The sequence below is a fragment of the Cherax quadricarinatus genome, chromosome 91 (assembly GCF_038502225.1).
Source record: "Cherax quadricarinatus isolate ZL_2023a chromosome 91, ASM3850222v1, whole genome shotgun sequence".
Classification (NCBI taxonomy): Eukaryota; Metazoa; Arthropoda; class Malacostraca; order Decapoda; family Parastacidae; genus Cherax; species Cherax quadricarinatus.
In genome coordinates, this window is record NC_091382.1 from 13,107,898 (window position 1) to 13,126,061 (window position 18,164).

General features: G+C 40.7%; 2 protein-coding genes across 4 annotated transcripts in view; both read left to right on the plus strand.

The window, feature by feature from the left end:
- Positions 1-18,164, plus strand: part of LOC138850954 (tyrosine-protein phosphatase Lar-like) — a 654,087-nt gene that overhangs the window by 148,855 nt on the left and 487,068 nt on the right. The gene's annotated exons all lie outside the window — the stretch shown is intronic.
- On the plus strand, positions 6,501-7,641 carry LOC138855355 (uncharacterized). The gene is made up of 3 exons (XM_070104391.1): positions 6,501-6,633; positions 6,890-7,035; positions 7,130-7,641. The coding sequence occupies exons 1-3, from the start codon at positions 6,603-6,605 to the stop codon at positions 7,541-7,543; spliced, it is 591 nt and encodes a 196-aa protein (XP_069960492.1). The 5' UTR covers positions 6,501-6,602; the 3' UTR covers positions 7,544-7,641.

Consider the following 18,164-nt stretch of genomic DNA (forward strand, 5'->3'; position numbering starts at 1 on the left):
TTACGCTCAGGAATTAATAGAAACATCTCTACCTGAATTTTTTCCCATTAAAATATTGAGACGGAGAAGAAAAACTGACGGCAGTAGAGAATATCTGGTGAGCTGGGTGGGTTATCCCCGAAGTGCAGATAGCTGGGTGCACGAGAAGGACATGCAAAATGTCAGACAGGGGTAAGCCCCTGGCAGTGCAACACAGAGAGTTATTAATTTTATTAAACAAACTTCCAGCTAAAGCTCACAATCGTATTATTAAGGAATTAAAAAAAAAGAAATTAATTGCATATCTGAGATATTTACTAATTTTCTTAAGAAAAATCTAACAGTAGAACCGACTATTTTGAGCAAATTAAAGAAGTTTAGAGGAGACATTCTCACCGTTGCCCGTAAACGAACTCCACTTTATAAAAAAAAAAATATTCTTTCGAAGCGTGGAGGAGCCATCTTAACTACACTCTTACCTCTGGTCATCTCGCTGATTAGTAGTTTTATAAAGTAAAAAATAATCGAAATGGTGGTAAAGGAATTTTGTCTCATCCCTCGGCTAACCGCCGAAAAATATATTTTTAAAAATGGAACAAATATCTTACCCACTCCTAAGCGCGAATCTCCTTTTCCCCGCCTTCGCAGAAGCACTGCAACCACCACTATGGCGCGTAGGAAGGAATCTTCCAGCCTCTCGAGAGTGAAAGTGAAACCAGCCCAAAGCAAGGATGAGAAGGTCAGCTCCTGCCCCAGCATAGCAACTCGCCCTCATAAGGGTAATTGCCGCTTCGGGCTACCACCTCCCACGAGCGGGCACCCACCCGAGCTCTTTGTTGAGACTGGTGAGTCCCCCATAAAAAAAAAAAACAAATAAGCTCGCTCGCTGTAATGCCGCCCGCGGCGGTGGCGGCAGTGGCGGCAGTGGCGGCGGCTGCGACGGCTGCGGTGGCGGGCGCGCCCGCGGTAGTTGCCGCGAGGAGTCTAAGAGTAAAAAAAAAAAAAATCCGAAACAGAAAATAATAGCCAATAATAAACTCCCGCCGGAAATACTTTTATCTTTAATATCAAGAAAAAACAACAGTCTTTCTCTCTCGCCTGAGGACTCTTCCCCAAATTTAAATGAAATAATTGATCTGTATTTCACGAGAGAAGAATTGCCATACGCGAAATCTATGCTGGATCTATTCAAAAATAATTCTTTCATTCGGTGGGATAAGAGAGGTATTTTATTCCCTCCATACCATAATTTAAACATCTTACAAATCATTAAATCTTTGACAAGCAGTCGAGCGTACATCGATAAAAAACTTTTGCCCGTTGTAGGGGAATTAGTGAGCCTTATTAGATTAGAGCCAAGATTTATAAAAAATCACAAGGCGAGAAAACAATTATTAGGCGGTTTTTATGTTAAAAAGACCGCGGAAAAAAAGCCGCTCTGGCTAGCCTATTGAAATTTAAGCTTTCATAAAGTCGAGAGAAGAGCTTTGCCCGCTTTAGTAAATACCGGGACAGGATAGAGACAAGAAGTTCCTTCTCGAAGTGCTATTCATAAAAAAAAAAATGGACCAGCCATCAGTTGATTATCCCGAGAGAATTAATCTCCCGTTGAATGAAGAAGGAGAAAAGGACCCCAGTTTGTCGATATTATTACATCAATTAACGTCAAGACGAAAGATTTATCAGCAAGTGTGTTACAAAGCTCGTGTGATACAAAGTTTATGGCAAACCTACGAATCCTTCAAAGTCAATTGCCCCATGACCAGATTTACTAAGACTTTTGATGAAATTGAAAAATTATATGACAATTTTAATCAGAAAGCACTGACGGCTGAAATCAGACGCTTAGAATATGCTACGCATGATTTCCGGGATATGATAGAAGCTTTTGAAGGGGCGCAAAGCTTGTATAAGCACCTTAGGCGAATGTCAACCTAGAGAGGTCCCCCAAACCCCTACCAAACCCACCCGCAGGAGTGGGAGGCTACAGCAGCGCGGTATTTAAACCCCGCCGCCGACGTACCGATAAACATTATCCGTCTCACTCCCTCAGCGAGGACTCTAAGGAACCCAACTGTTGACGAGAATGGAATATAAATTTCCAGTAATTGTCGGGGGAATAACGGGCGAAGAATTCCTGGAATATGGGGATTGTATCGTGTATCCCCACAACGCTACTTCTGCTCGCCCCTACGAGCCGGCTCTTTCACTCTGGGAAAAATATCCTTTTTCCAAAATTGAGCGAAAATCGCTAATCCTGGTGAACCGTGCCATAGCTGCAGATCGGGGCACACCCGGGGAAATTGTCCTAAAATCACCCCCACCATGCACCAACACCCTTGATGACAGGCCAGAGGATTTTTTAAGACCCCACCTTGCAGCACTAATATGTCAGTTCTCAGCGGGTCCTTGTCTTGAAAAGAATGAAATTGCGCAACAGCAATTAGAGCGTAGTCTCGACACGCATTATGTACGTGGTTTGAGCAAGGACACGCAACAGAATCGACGAATTTGGTTTAAATTATGTCTGGTGTCCCTGGGACGGGCGGTGATAGCCAATGGCAACATCAAACGGGTAATTTTACCGCAGTACATTGGCATGAGCAGAAAACAGGCCGATGAATGGCACACTGAATATCTCCCTCTCATTAACATATTTCAAGACATATTACTGAAACGGGAAATTCAGACATGCTTGCTCGTACCGTCAGTGAGCCCATACTTGGCAGTACCTAAAATCATCCTAGATGAGGTGGAAATTGAACGCGGCGCCTCCCCCGAAGCTCTAGAACGGGAAATACTACAGCTGTCTGTGGAGAAGCAAGGCACTGGCAGCATCAGCGGTGGCAGCAGTGCCGGTGGCGGCAGCGGCAACAGCAGCAGCTGCAGCAGCGGCAGCGGCGGTGTCAACGGTGCTGACGTCGGACCAGCCGGTGGGATTGGAACTAAAAGAGACAGTGGCATGCGTGAAATGGACATGCCTGATGGAGTCGAGGTCACTTCACGCGGAAAACGCAAACAACAGCACGATGATGTGGATATTTTATTCCTAAATGCTGTAACTAATAAAAAAATAAAAATGTAAAAGTCTTCAAACTAAAGTTTTTTTAAGCCTTTAAAAAATATATATAATGGTCTATATTTTGTATTTGCCTCATACTGTCTCTGTCCCTCAACATGGACAGAGGGGGTCCGGGGAAATATATCTATTTGAGCAGTTTAGAAAATATTGACATTTTCGACAATACAGCTTCGGCCTTTCAAAATATAATTACTGCAACGCCTTTAAATCCATCCTTGAACTACGAAATAGCCTTGCTTAATGTTTTGTATCCCAAAAAATTCAATGTTCTAACAAGAGACGATGCCGAATGCGGTATTGACATTATACAAAATCACATTACTGAAACAGGAATAAGTACAGAAGAAATAGTCCATCACTTTCTACCAAAAAATGATGTGTTATCGACAGATGCCAGCCATATTATTGAAGAAATTAATCGACAGCTAACAGCAGATTTAAAAAAAGCCTTTAGAGATAATTATTCGGCACATTTCCCGAAAGGGAAAATACTCAATTATGATGTCGGAATTGGGAGGGTTTTAGTTTCGACGAGATCGCGAACCTTTACGGGAAAAAACAATGCTGCCACTTCATTTAAAGCTCAATTTAAACCGAGAATAGCTCGGGTGCTTGGGCTTAGCAGCGCTGAAAAATATTATTTATTTCGTAGTGACGCGCCCGAGGGGACCTCCTTCCCCAAGCAGATTGCCCCATTCAAGCCTGATCCCACTGCCGGAGTTGATTATGTTTTAATATATAGTGATATTGTGGAACCGCAAATATACGGTAGTCAGTTAGTCAATATTCTGGATGCTTTCGCCTTTCAGGAGAGTTATTCAAAAGGTGCTCATCCTATGATGTACAAACCTCTATGCGTAACTAAATTAGATAAAATAGCTATCAAAATGACAGATCAGTTTGGTCGTAATCTGTCTTTTGAAAGCGGTCATTCCACTACCGTAGTGCTACATGTAAGACCGATAAATAAATAGAACCAACTCAGCGTAAAAATGGTTATTGTTTCTCTAACCGCCAAACATGCGTGTACCCTTTCAAGTGCCCTCTGAGCAGGAATTTCGGAGTTTATTCTCCCTAAAACCCTCCCAGGTGGGGGGTGGCCTGGGAGATATACAAACTTTTCACGCGCCATACAGAGTCCGAGGTGGGGGATTTTTTTCGGCTTTAGCGGGCCTAGCTAAAAGAGCTTTACCTTTTCTTTTCAGAGTGGCTGCGCCAAGTGCAGTAGAATTTGGAACTAAAATGCTCGATGATTATCAGTCTGGAAAAACAGACATGAAAGCTGCTCTTAAATCTCACGGGATAGATGCTTTAAAAGGTGTTGCAAAGAAGGTTATTACGGGCGGCAGAGTGAGCAGGGTGACTAAGCGACGGCTAAATAATAAATGCAAGATAAATAAACGCCGACGAAGCCGAGTTGCTTATAAAACGGATGTATTCTCTCTCGTATAAACAGTTGCTTATTAGCCATGGCGGGTGTCGGGGCTGAAAACAGTGGACTCAAAGTCCCGTTAAATGATTATTCTTCCAGCGTCATTAATCAATTCCCGCGACCGCATAGACTGAGACAAGTTGAGAGTTCCATAGCTCGCACACAGAGTTTTGATACTCTACCAGTAAACCTTCCTCTCTCTCAAAAACTAAAAGATAATTTTCTAGAATTTAGAATTCCTGGAGTTCCCGGAGCATTTCTAGATTTAGGCAAAATAGTTATAGAATTTAGAGTGACTCTAACAGAGGCTGATGGGCAAAGTCCACTAGGGGAAACAAGCAATATCGCTCTGGTCAATGGATTTTCCAACACGTTATTTAAAAGTGTCCAGTGTTTCCTGGGCGAGCAAATAACGGAATCAAATTCTAGTTTTAATTACTGGTCATTCATTAAACTCTGCAGCTCAGTAAAACGAAGCCAGTTGCCGAGTATCGCCCGACTGGGGTATCTCTTGCCCAACTTTAAAGGAGAAGGTATAACTAAATTGTTCGATACAGCCTATTTCGCCCGCACATCGGCAAAAGAACCACAGATACTGACAAAGAATGATAAAGAACAGGGCATAACTCTGTGTTTTCCCTTGGCTCTGGACATATCCACTCTGGACCAATATCTGCTTGACAATATCGATTTAAAAATTAGGCTGGAATTATCCCCTCAAGCGTGGACTCTGAAAACAGACGATGAAGCCAGCACATACCAGCTCCATATTAATTACGCTAAACTTTGGCTTAATAGGGTGTACCCATATACATCAGCTTATATGGCCTTGAACAAGTCTCTAGCCTTAGACGCAAAGCCGATAATATATACTTTTAATCGCACTCTAAGTAAAAATTATGTGCTAGGTCACAATCAAACGAGTCTCCTAATAGATCAGCCATGGGGTCATGTAATTCCCGCCAAAATTTTCATGGTAATTTTGCCCATGACAGCCTATGCAGGAAAACATAAGGAGAATGGTCTATATTTTGAGCATGGGGATCTAGCCAGTTTATCTGTATGTATTAATAATAATACAGTTTATCGCATAAGCAGTGATTTCCCCCATCATTATAGTAAATTATATTATGAGGCAATTAACTCTCTGGGCATTGAGGAAGAAAATTTAATTCTCTATGAATCATTCGCCTCCGGGCGAACCATCAATATTTTCAATTTAACCGACAGCCAAGTGGAAGACGCTCTCCCGATTGAAAAATCTGGTAACTTGAGAATTGAATTACAGTTCTCTAAGCCCGCCCCTCATAATAAGGTAGTTTTATTATTTGCTCAGACCACTGGTGTTTTATCCATCGACCAGAATAGATCTGTTCATTGTGATGTGCGAGCATAAATAAAAAATGAATTGCGCAGAAATAAATAATAGTTTAATTCCCGCCCTAGGAAATAAAGTCACATATATTGGCTGTTTCACTATAGACGCTCTACAGCAAATAAGATTAGATGACTATCCCTCAGACAGGCCCATAGTGCTTGTAAGTAATATTCTTCCTTCGTACAGCTCAAAAGTAATGGGTCATTTTTTTTTCTCTTCTCTTGGACAAGAAAAATAGTCTATCCTTCTTCTTTGACAGTTACGGGAAAAAACCAGAGAATTATGGCATAAATTTAAAAAAATTTTTTAAACTAAATAAAATTAAATATTTATATCGTTTATCTGGCAGAACACAAAGTGATTTTTCACTCACTTGCGGTCTATATGTTATGATGTTTATTCATAAAGCAAGCCTTGTGGGATTAGAAAGAGCTTTATATTTTTTTAAAAAAAATTTCTCGGAAAAATCGCTTTTTATCAATGACAGATTAGTGATAGCATATGCTAGAGAGAATTTTAAAATGTTACCTCCTTGTGAAAAAACATTTTGCCTAAGTAGACAAGGTTATCTTTGTGCTTCCCTCTGTGAGGAAGGTCACCTCTGACGAGAGTATCCCCCAAATACCCCTCCTGGCTGGTAAGGCCCTCTCTGAGTTGTATATAAGAGCCCGCTGAAGCTGTCTTCCCGCAAAAGATAGAGGCTGACCTCTCCATAGCCTTTTACTCTCATCATGGCGAAGGAAGCAGGCATTCTCGATTCTGGTAAGCGAGACATTTTATTTTGCTAAAAACTTCTCTTTGAATATTAACGAAACAAACGAGAGCAAGAGACTTATAATAATTTTTAAAGTTGAGTCTCTTTTTTCAACAGTTTTCACAGCACCAGTCAGAATTTGTAAAGTTTTTGATTTTATCGGCTGGTAGATTGGATACTTCTCTTTGAATATTAACGAAACAAAACGAGCGCAAGAGACTTATAATAATTTTAAAGTTGAGTCTCCTTTTTTTTCTTCAACAGTTTTCACTGGGCCAGTCAGAATTTGTAAAGTTTTGATTTTATCGGCTGGTAGATTGGAAGGGAAGGAACACACCGGCTTCAAACTCCTAAAGCGGTGTCATTGTGATGATAGCAGGAAACGCAAACATAGGCTTCCTCAGGAAAGGGTATGTCTTTCTATGTTCCCTCCTTTGGTAGATTAGAGACGAGTCCCACTCCTTTATTTGAAAGTGATAAATATGTTCTCTTTATGACTTACAGCCTGTGGAAGATGGGATCAGTTCATCTGATATAGAGGAGCCTATGAAGAAAGAACCAGATCTCGACAACGATGAAACGCAGAGCCTTCCCTCATGTCAGTCTGATGACCTCGTTGTGGACCTCTCTACGCTCACTGCTCAATCTGATGACTCTGTTGAGGTCACTGCCGCAGCAGGTGCTGAACAAACTGGCGACCTTGAAGCGCACCCTGACGGTCAGTCGGAGAAGGAAGGGAAAACCCCCGACGTGAGAGTAAATGCTGGAGACGCAGTAAAGCCAGCAGAAGGGGTAAAGCCGGCAGAAGGGGTAAAGACGGCAGATGATGATGATGTACCTGAAAAGGAAATCATTTTCGAGCGGGAGGTTATCAATCTTACAGAAAGTGAACAGGAGGAGCGCAGTCATTCAGTCTAACCAGTAAAACTCGCACAGTTTCGCCCCTTTGCTCGCGCTAAAAAACTTTGCACAGCTTTTGCCCTTTTGTATGTGAATTAATAAAAATATTGACAAACTCTGATTTTTATTTACATATAACTATATATTACTATCTTCTCTAGTCTAAACATATATATATATATAAACAATATCGCACCACTTAAGCCTCTCCCCATCTGAGAGTGGGTAAGAGGAAAATGTATATGTCAAAGTTCCTATAAGAGCTCTATCAGCACAAAGGTCTTCCCTAGATGGCCTTTCTCACTGCTTTAAGCCTCCCCCACCTGGAAAGATCTAGCAGCTGGCAAGAATAAACACTACCGTAGTACCCGGAAGAACCTTTTTTTTTTTTTGCTGAGGTACGGACGGGCGAGCAACACTCCCTCGGGGGACCAGCTACCCATCCATTACCGCGTTCTTTAAACCCAGCAGTGTTGTTGTGAAGTAGCAACAGTCGCGTCAGTGAGTCGCAGGCCCGGGAAAGGGGGGGGGGACTCCCTCGGAGATGGTAAGCTTGTACCCAGTCACCTGAATCCTTTGTACTGCCCTCTCCCATCTATCAGAGTGATTGAGTTTGGGGAGTCAGAAGTGATCATTACCTACCTTCTTATAATTAGTAATTACACAGAAATAAGCCTCTCTCTCTCTCTATCCCCTTGGGGGATGTTTAAACATATTAAATCTTGTACCCCTGACAGCACCTGAGCTTATGAAGACCAACCCATTATCACATTCTTTTTCCACACTCATTATCCTGGGAATCTGCCCACCTGCACACCTGAATCCTTTTTTGTACTGCCTCTCCCATCTATCAGAGTGATTGAGTTTGGGGTGTCAGAAGTGATCATTACCTACCTTCCTATACTTAGTAATTACACAGAAATAAATCTCTCTATCCCCTGGGGGATGATTAAACATATTAAACTTGTACCCCCTGACAGCACCTGTGCTTATGCAGACCACCCATTATCACATTCTTTTCCACACTCATTATCCCGGAATCTGCCACCTGCACACCCGAATCCTTTGTTCTACTTTATGTACCTACTTATTAATGTATAGGAATAAGTCTCTCTATCCCCTTGGGCCATGATTAATCATATTAAACAATTACCCTGTCATGCAAACCCCATCATTATCTCATTTTCCATGGTCATTATCCGGCAGTGTTCCTAGATCGACCAACTTATACTACTTGTGTAGGGCCCATCTTGTTTAAGTAGGGGCCCAATACTGGACGTTGTTCTCGACTTTGATTTGGCATAAGAAAAGAAATTCTTTGGGTTTCTTTAGATTTCATTTATGGCTTTTAGTTTTTCCCGCTATTCCCGACTCCTATAAGATTCCTTTAGCTTAAGTTCGATGTTTGCTATTTCTCTGACCAGTGTCTCCCTATGCATTTCAGATATATTGACCTCTTTTAGCCGCTCTGTTATTCTTTTCCGTCGCCTGGTACTTGTAGTTTACTCCGTAAGTGCTTGTAGGTAACACTGTTGGTACGGAATCTTGTTATTCACAGCACTGATACTTGTAGTTTACTCTGCAAATGCTTGTAGGAAACACTACTGGTGCATGATCTTGTTGTTCACAGAATTAGTGTTGTGGTATGCTGTGCAAGTGCTTGTAAGTAACACTGGTGGTACATGATCTTGTTGTTCACAGTACTGGTGCTTGCAGTTTACTGTGCAAGTGCTTGTATGTAACACTGATGATACATGATCTTGTTGTTCAGAGTACTGCTACTTATGGCTCACTGTGCAAGTGCTTGTAGGTAATACTGCTGGTACATGATCTTGTTGTTCACAGTACTGGTGCTTGCAGTTTACTGTGCAAGTGCTTGTAGGTAACACTGTTGTTGCATGATCTTGTTCCCAGTACCGCTACATGTGGTTCACTGTGCAAGTGCTTGTAGGTATCACTGATTGTACATGATCTTGTTCACAGCACTGATACTTGTAGTTTACTCTGCAAATGCTTGTAGGTAGCACTGATGGTGGTTGTGTACGAATGGTATATAATACCGACAAGATGAGAGTAAGACACATGTGCAACATCTGGGTATCTTTATTGTAGACGTTTCGCCATCCAGTGGCTTTATCAATACAAATTCTAGGACATAACTTGAAGACAGTAGAACTATGTACAGAAGATGAGGTAATCAGTCCCTCAACCTAGGAGTAGGTGCGAACAGCACCATAGTCGTGGAGATTCTGAAGCAGAAGAAAGAATCCTGGCGCTTATATAGTAACGTCAGGTGTAGCAGACGAGGGCATATTCACTGGTAGGCGGGATTCCCCAGTGGAAGTAGGTCCTTCCCAAAGAGATGGGTTAGTTGTAGTAGTAGTTGTCGAAGTCGTGAAGGTAATGTACATGTCCTCAGAATTAAGATTCCATGATGTTGCAGTGTCTGACAAGTTGTGTACGAATGGTATATAATACCGACAAGATGAGAGTAAGACACATATGAGAGTAAGACATCATATACCATCAGCACTGATGGTATATGATCTTGCTGTTCACTGTACTGGTTCTTGTGGTTCATTGTGCAAGTGCTTGTACGTAACACTACTAGTGTAGATGAATGGTTCAGAGAACCGACACGTTGATAAATTAGACACATGTGCAACTCTTGGGTATCTTCATCGAGGAAACGTTTCGCCACACAGTGGCTTCATCAGTCCATACGAAGGGCTGATGAAGCCAATGTGTGGCGAAACGTTTCCTCAATAAAGATATCCAAGAGTTGCTCATGTGTCTAATTTATTAACACTACTGGTGCATGATCTTGTTGTTCACAGTACTGGTTCTTGTGGTACATACTTCTAGTGTTCCTAAGTTACACTGTCAGTCTTTGTTGTTCTTACAACTGTTGTATTTGATTCAAACTATTGATGGTTGTAGTTCACACTTCTTGTGATTGTTGTTCCCATTACCCGTGCTTGTGATACATATTACTGGTGCTTGTGATACATATTACTGGTGCTTGTGATACATATTACTGGTGCTTGTGATACATATTACTGGTGCTTGTGATACATATTACTGGTGCTTGTGATACACCTTACTGGTGCTTGTGATACATATTACTGGTGCTTGTGATACACCTTACTGGTGCTTGTGATACACCTTATTGGTGCTTGTGATACATATTACTGGTGCTTATGATACATATTACTGGTGCTTGTGATACACCTTACTGGTGTTTGTGATACATATTACTGGTGCTTATGATACATATTACTGGTGCTTGTGATACACCTTACTGGTGCTTGTGATACACCTTACTGGTGCTTGTGATACATATTACTGGTGCTTGTGATACATATTACTGGTGCTTGTGATACATATTACTGGTGCTTGTGATACACCTTACTGGTGCTTGTGATGCACCTTACTGGTACTTGTGATACATATTACTGGTGCTTATGATACATATTACTGGTGCTTGTGATACATATTACTGGTGCTTGTGATACACCTTACTGGTGCTTGTGATACACTTTACTGGTGCTTGTGATACATATTACTGGTGCTTATGATACATATTACTGGTGCTTGTGATACACCTTACTGGTGCTTGTGATACACCTTACTGGTGCTTGTGATACATATTACTGGTGCTTGTGATACATATTACTGGTGCTTGTGATACATATTACTGGTGCTTGTGATACACCTTACTGGTGCTTGTGATACACCTTACTGGTGCTTGTGATACATATTACTGTTGCTTATGATACATATTACTGGTGCTTGTGATACACCTTACTGGTGCTTGTGATACACCTTACTGGTGCTTGTGATACATATTACTGGTGCTTGTGATACACCTTACTGGTGCTTGTGATACATATTACTGGTGCTTATGATACATATTACTGGTGCTTATGATACATATTATTGGTGCTTGTGATACACATTAGTGGTGCTTGTGATACATATTACTGGTGCTTGTGATACATATTACTGATGCCTATGATACATATTACTGGTGCTTGTGATACATATTACTGTTGGTTATGATACATATTACTGGTGCTTGTGATACACCTTACTGGTGCTTGTGATACACCTTACTGGTGCTTGTGATACATATTACTGGTGCTTGTGATACACCTTACTGGTGCTTGTGATACATATTACTGGTGCTTATGATACATATTACTGGTGCTTATGATACATATTATTGGTGCTTGTGATACACATTAGTGGTGCTTGTGATACATATTACTGGTGCTTGTGATACATATTACTGATGCCTATGATACATATTACTGGTGCTTGTGATACATATTACTGGTGCTTGTGATACATATTACTGGTGCTTGTGATGCATATTACTGGTGCTTGTGATACATATTTCTGGTGCTTGCAATACATGTTACTGGAGCTTGTGATACATATTAGTGGTGCTTTTGATGCATATTACTGGTGCTTGTGATACATATTAGTGGTGCTTGTGATACACACTGCTGATGCTTGTGATACATATTACTAGTGCTTGTGATACACATTTTTGTTGCTTGTGATACATGTTACAGGTGCTTGTGATGCATATTACTGGTGCTTGTGATACATATTACTGGTGCTTGTGATACACCTTACTGGTGTTTGTGATACACCTTACTGGTGCTTGTGATACATATTACTGGTGCTTGTGATACATATTACTGGTGCTTGTTATGCATATTACTGGTGCTTGTGATACATATTACTGGTGCTTGTGATACATATTACTGGTGCTTGTGATACATATTACTGGTGCTTGTGATACATATTACTGGTGCTTGTGATACATATTACTGGTGCTTGTGATACATATTACTGGTGCTTGTGATACATATTACTGGTGCTTGTGATACATATTACTGGTGCTTGTGATACATATTACTGGTGCTTGTGATACATATTACTGGTGCTTAAGAACTTATGAAGCGAGGAACACTGCAGCAGGCCTGTTGGCCCATACTTAGCAGTTGCTTCACAGATCCATCCCATTAATAGAATATTTGCCCTCATAAGAACATAAGAACATAAGAACATTAGAAATAAGGAACACTGCAACAGGCCTACTGGTCTATATGAAGGAGCTCCAGTTGTCCCACCGGCTTAAGCCAATGCCTTGTCCTAGTGAAGTCAGACACGTCACTTAAGGGAGGAGCACGGCATCCGACCTAGTAGCTAGTCAGGTCCAACTCACACCAACACACACCCACTCGTGTATTTATCCAACCAACTTTTAAGACTACATAATGTCTTAGTGTCTATGACGGTACTCGGAAGTTTGTTCCACTCATCCACAAATCTATTACCAAACCATTGCTTTCCTATATCCTTCCTGAATCTTATTTTTTCCAATTTAAATTCATTGCTGCGAGTCCTGTCTATGTTAGATATTTTTAGCATGTGGTTTACATACTCATTATTAATTCCTGTTTTCAATTTATATACCTCAGTTATATCCACCTTAATTCTACGCCTTTCTAAAGAGTGCAGATTCAGGGCCTCAGTCTATCCTCATAGGGAAGATTTCTGATACAGGGGATCAACTTTGTCATCCTCCTCTGTACGTTTTCCAGAGCATTTATATCTATTCTGTAATACTGTGACCAGAACTGTGCAGCATAATCTAAATGAGGCCTAACCAAGGATGTATAGAGTTGAAGAACAACCTGAGGACTTCTATTATTTATACTTCTAGATATGAAACCAAGAATTCTGTTAGCTTTATTGCAAACACTAACACACTGTTGTCTTATTTTTAGATTACTACTAACCATAACTCCTAAACCCTTTTTGCAATCCATAATATTAAGGTCTACATTATTTAGTTTATATATGGCATGGTTATTTTCCTGCCCAACATTTAGAACTTTGCATTTGTCTATATTAAACTGCGTCTGCCACTTCTCCGACCACTGCATGAGTTTATTCAAATCATCCTGGAGTGCTCTAATGTCCTCATTAGAATGAATTGGACGGCCTATTTTGGTGTCATCACAAAATCTACTTATGTTGCTATTTATTCCCTTATCTGTGTAGTTTATGTAGATTATGAACAACAAGGGTCCCAACAACGACCCCTGTGTTTCACCGCTTGTGACGTGCCCTCATTCGGATTTCTCACCATTTATGCAAACTCTCTGCTGCCTATTCGTCAACCATGCCTCAACGCAGGAAAAAAATTCTCCTCCTATTCCGTGTGCCTTAAGTTTCCTCAATAGCCTCTGATGTGGAATTCTATCAAAAGCCTTACTGAAGTCCATATACACAATATCACATTCATTACCATGATCTACCTCCTCAAATACCTTCATGAAGAACGTCAATAAATTCGTAAGACAGGAACGCCCCTTTGTAAAACCGTGCTGAGATTCATTAATTAATTTATACCTTTCGAGATGGCTACGAATTGCTTCGGCAATTATTTATTGCCTAAATTTTTCCACTGTGGAGGTAAGGCTTATTGGTCTATAGTTTGAAGCTAGGGACCTGTCACCTGCCTTGTAAGTAGGTATTATATTTGCCATTTTCCATTTACTAGGCAGTATGCTAGTTTGTAGTGATATGTTAAAAAGATTAGCCAAAGTTATGCTAAGTTCCTCTTTACATTCCTTTAACACCCTTGCAAACAGTTCATCAGGACCTGGGGATTTGTTAGGTTTTAATTTCTCTATTTGTCTTAGGACCATATCACTAGTTACCGCAATCGTACATAGTTTATTATCGTCATGCTTTACATAATTACATATTACAGGTGCTTGTGATACATATCACTGATGCTTGTGGTTCACACTACTGGTGCTTGTGGTTCACACTACTGGTGCTTGTGGTTCACACTACTGGTGCTTGTGGTTCACACTACTGGTGCTTGTGGTTCACACTACTGGTGCTTGTGATTCACAGTGCTGGTGCTTGTGGTTCACACTACTGGTGCCTGTGGTTCACACTACTTTTGCTTGTGGTTTACACTACTGGTGCTTGTGGTTTGTTGAGAAATGGGATTACCAGTTAAGCTTAATTTTAAATTTAAATATAGGGAACACTTAGCTGATAAAAGACAGCAAATCGTCTACACAGCCGCCCCTGCAGACGAGGTCTTGAATTGTTGTCATGATCATCTCTCAACGGGCTGTAATGAGCTATAATTTGTAAGATTATAAATTACCCCTAGGGGGTGTTATGTCAGCATATTTCATTCACTGATGGATGACAAACTTACTTGTGTGGACTCAAAAGTCCGCACCTAACTGCCGACTATAGGTTGATTACAAACTCCTTGCCACTCAAGAACTGCGCAGTCCCCTGTACTACAAGAAATTCGTAACCTACCTTGCTCTTGTAGCGTGAGCTATGGTGTTCTTCACACCTTCGACAGGTATCGGTGACTTGATAGAAGCTGAAGTGTCCTTGGATGTCCACGTCTTCCATAGTCTAGGAATACGCACACTGGTACACTATGTTCCACAAGATTTGTCTTTGTTGTTCACAATCTTATCACTAAAGAAGCTGATCACACTTCTCTTAAGTGTTTATTGTGTTTTATGAGACACTTTGTTCACACCAACGCACAGATCGTTCTTTGTTGGTTATCCTGGCGTCAGTGTCACTCTCAGTAGAGTCAAAAGTAATCTGAAGATGCCACAACGCCACACGCTGTCACTGCCCCCAGCACAAAGGAAAAGCTGACCTAGTACTTTTGCTTCCTTGCCACTTCCTCGATGAAGCAAAGCAGAATGTTTGAGTTTTGCTGTCTTAAGCATAGACAACAATGTCCACTATCTTTACTATGGTAATAAAGTGGGAGCAGGATTTTCCTTAATTGTCCTGCTAAGGTAAGAGACGTACTGTCTCTTATTAAAATACACTCTGCAACACTGGACTGCAAGGAGCGGCGGTCGCTAGACCACAGATCGTATACTGGTACTGCATCTGGGATCAATTACTCGCTGTAGCAGTAAACAAGATATTTGCCCCTTCTGAGAGGGCTGGGCCCCTCAGGGCTGAAAGGGGCTGAAGGGGGCTGATACCCCCTCCTGGAGAAAATTTCTCCACACTGGGGGTGGCGGAGGTTCGCTGCAGGTAAACTATTCATCACTTAACATTAATTTAATTTTCTCACTCGCCACCACTGCTGCTTGTCTTTTCTGAACAGCTTTAGTCTGTGTGGTTTCTGGAGAATCACTAATTTTGTTTTCAACACTTTGTAATTCTAACGGTACTAGTTTATTTATTGTCCGCTTATTCACTACACCTTTGCTCAAAACATCAACTGTCCTGATGATTCCATTTGCATCAGGATATATGGTCACAATTTTTCCAAGTGTTCATTGGGACCTCGGACCATCATTGTCAATAATCACTATGTCACCAGGTCTTAAGGACTTATGATTTTCAGGAACACCAGCTCCATAGAAGTGTTCTCTCAATGAGGTGAGATAGTCTTCTCGCCAAATTTTCTCCCAACGTTCAGTCACTTTATTAAGGTGTTTGAATTTACGTCTGAGTTGCTCAGGTTCGAAATAAGTAGGATCTTCTATGATTTCTTCATCATTCATGGGAGGAACAGGTTCAAGCCTTCTGCCATGGAGTAAATGAGATGGACTTAACACTTCTAATTTGTCCAGATCATCGGTAACATAAGTTAGAGGTCTGTTGTTGACTCTATTTTCAATTTCAGTCACAACTGTACGGAATTCTTCTAAGTCGATTCTTTGACGCTGAAGAGTCTTCCTTAAACAACGTTATACAATGCCGACCATTCTTTCATAAAATCCGCCGTGCCATGGAGATTTAGGAGGAATGTGTCTTCAACGACAACTGCGTTGATTCAGCATCTGTTGTACTTCTGGTTGATCAAAGATCTTGCTTATATAAGCAGCACCAGCAACAAAATTCGTTGCATTATCTGAAATCATCAGTCTGGGACATGCCCTTCTGGCTGCAATCCTTCTGAATAATTTGATAAAGGTTTCAGCAGACATGTCAGTGGCTACTTCTAGATGTACTGCTCTAGTTGTAGCACAAGTGAACAAACAGATGTACACCTTGATGGGAACTTTGTCAACTGTTTTGGTTAAAATTATTGGTCCAGTGTAATCTACACCTGTCACCTCAAATGGAGTGATATGACAAACTCTTTCAGAGGGATATGGAGGTGGACCTGGATACTGATATACTCGCATATCGTAGTGACGAGAAATAATACAGTCCTTTATTTGTTTTTTCACACTTTGTCGACCTTGAGGTATCCAGTAGGATTGTCGTATATGACAAAGTGTGTCAGCTACCCCATCATGTAACACGTTACTGTGGGCGTTTTGCACAATCAGTTTTGTTAGCCAATGATTCTTGGGGATTAATATTGGATGTATGGCTTCTTTAGGTAGTGAAGAATTATGAATTCTTCCTCGACATCTTATAATCTTTTCTGAGTCGAGATAAAGTCCTAAAGAATTAATCATGACAGGTTTCTTTGGGGATTTATCTTGTGTTTCTAGAAATTTATATTCTGTAGAGAAAACATCTTTCTGTATTAGTTTCACCCAGTATTTAATAGGTTCAAGATATTCATAATCAGGTTTTATTCCTTTAATGTATTTAAAGACAAGAGCTGTAACTCTTAAGAGTTTACCCAAAGATGAGTATTTAGATCCATCAATGACTATTTCTGTTGTGTCTGTAGTATTTACACAACTTATTTCTGCTGTGTTCAAGCAGACTGTTTCTTCCGGCATAATGAGAGCTTTTTGCTGAGGCCAGTTATTTTCATTAGAGAGCCAGTTCGGTCCGTGGAGCCATAATTTATTATCCACAAATTTCTTGAGTAGGACACCACGTGACAACATGTCAGCTGGATTCTCTTGGGTAGAGACGTGGAGAAAGAGATAATCTCTCTGCATCTCTTTTATTTCTGCTACTCTGTTCTGTACATAGACGAGCTTACTCTTATTATTTCTTAACCACTGGAGAACTGCTTCATTATCACTCCAGATCACGGTTTTTTCAATAGTGAGATGATCAAGTACTTTGTTGAGATAGACAGCTAATTTTGTACCTACATAGAGTGCTGTCAGTTCCAATTGTGGTACTGTTCTGACCTTCAAGGGTGCTACCCTGGCCTTTGAAGTAATTAGTGTACTTCCTTCAGCATTACTCATGTAAGCTACAGCGCCATAACCTCTGGTTGACGCATCACAGAACACATGTAATGTGTAATTGTTTCCCTCTTGACCTATTTGTCTGGGAAGTTTAATTTGATGAAGTTGTTTAAACTCCTTGGATATTTCATCCCATGCTTGACTCATTTCTAGAGGCAAGTTCTCATCCCATCCAATTTTGAGTTTCCATGCATCTTGCATAAGCATTTTACCCTTTATGGTAATTGGTGAGACGAGTCCTAGAGGATCAAAACATTGTGATACCTCTGACAGTAAACTACGTTTAGTGAGTGTACTGCATGATTTATTGTTTATCTTTTTGAGACTCAAAGTATCTTCCTGTGTGTTCCAATTAAGTCCCAGCATATTGTTGCAATCAGGAATTTCAGTTTCAGGGAAATCTTCTTTGATAAGTTCCCTTAATTGCTTTGAATTTGTAT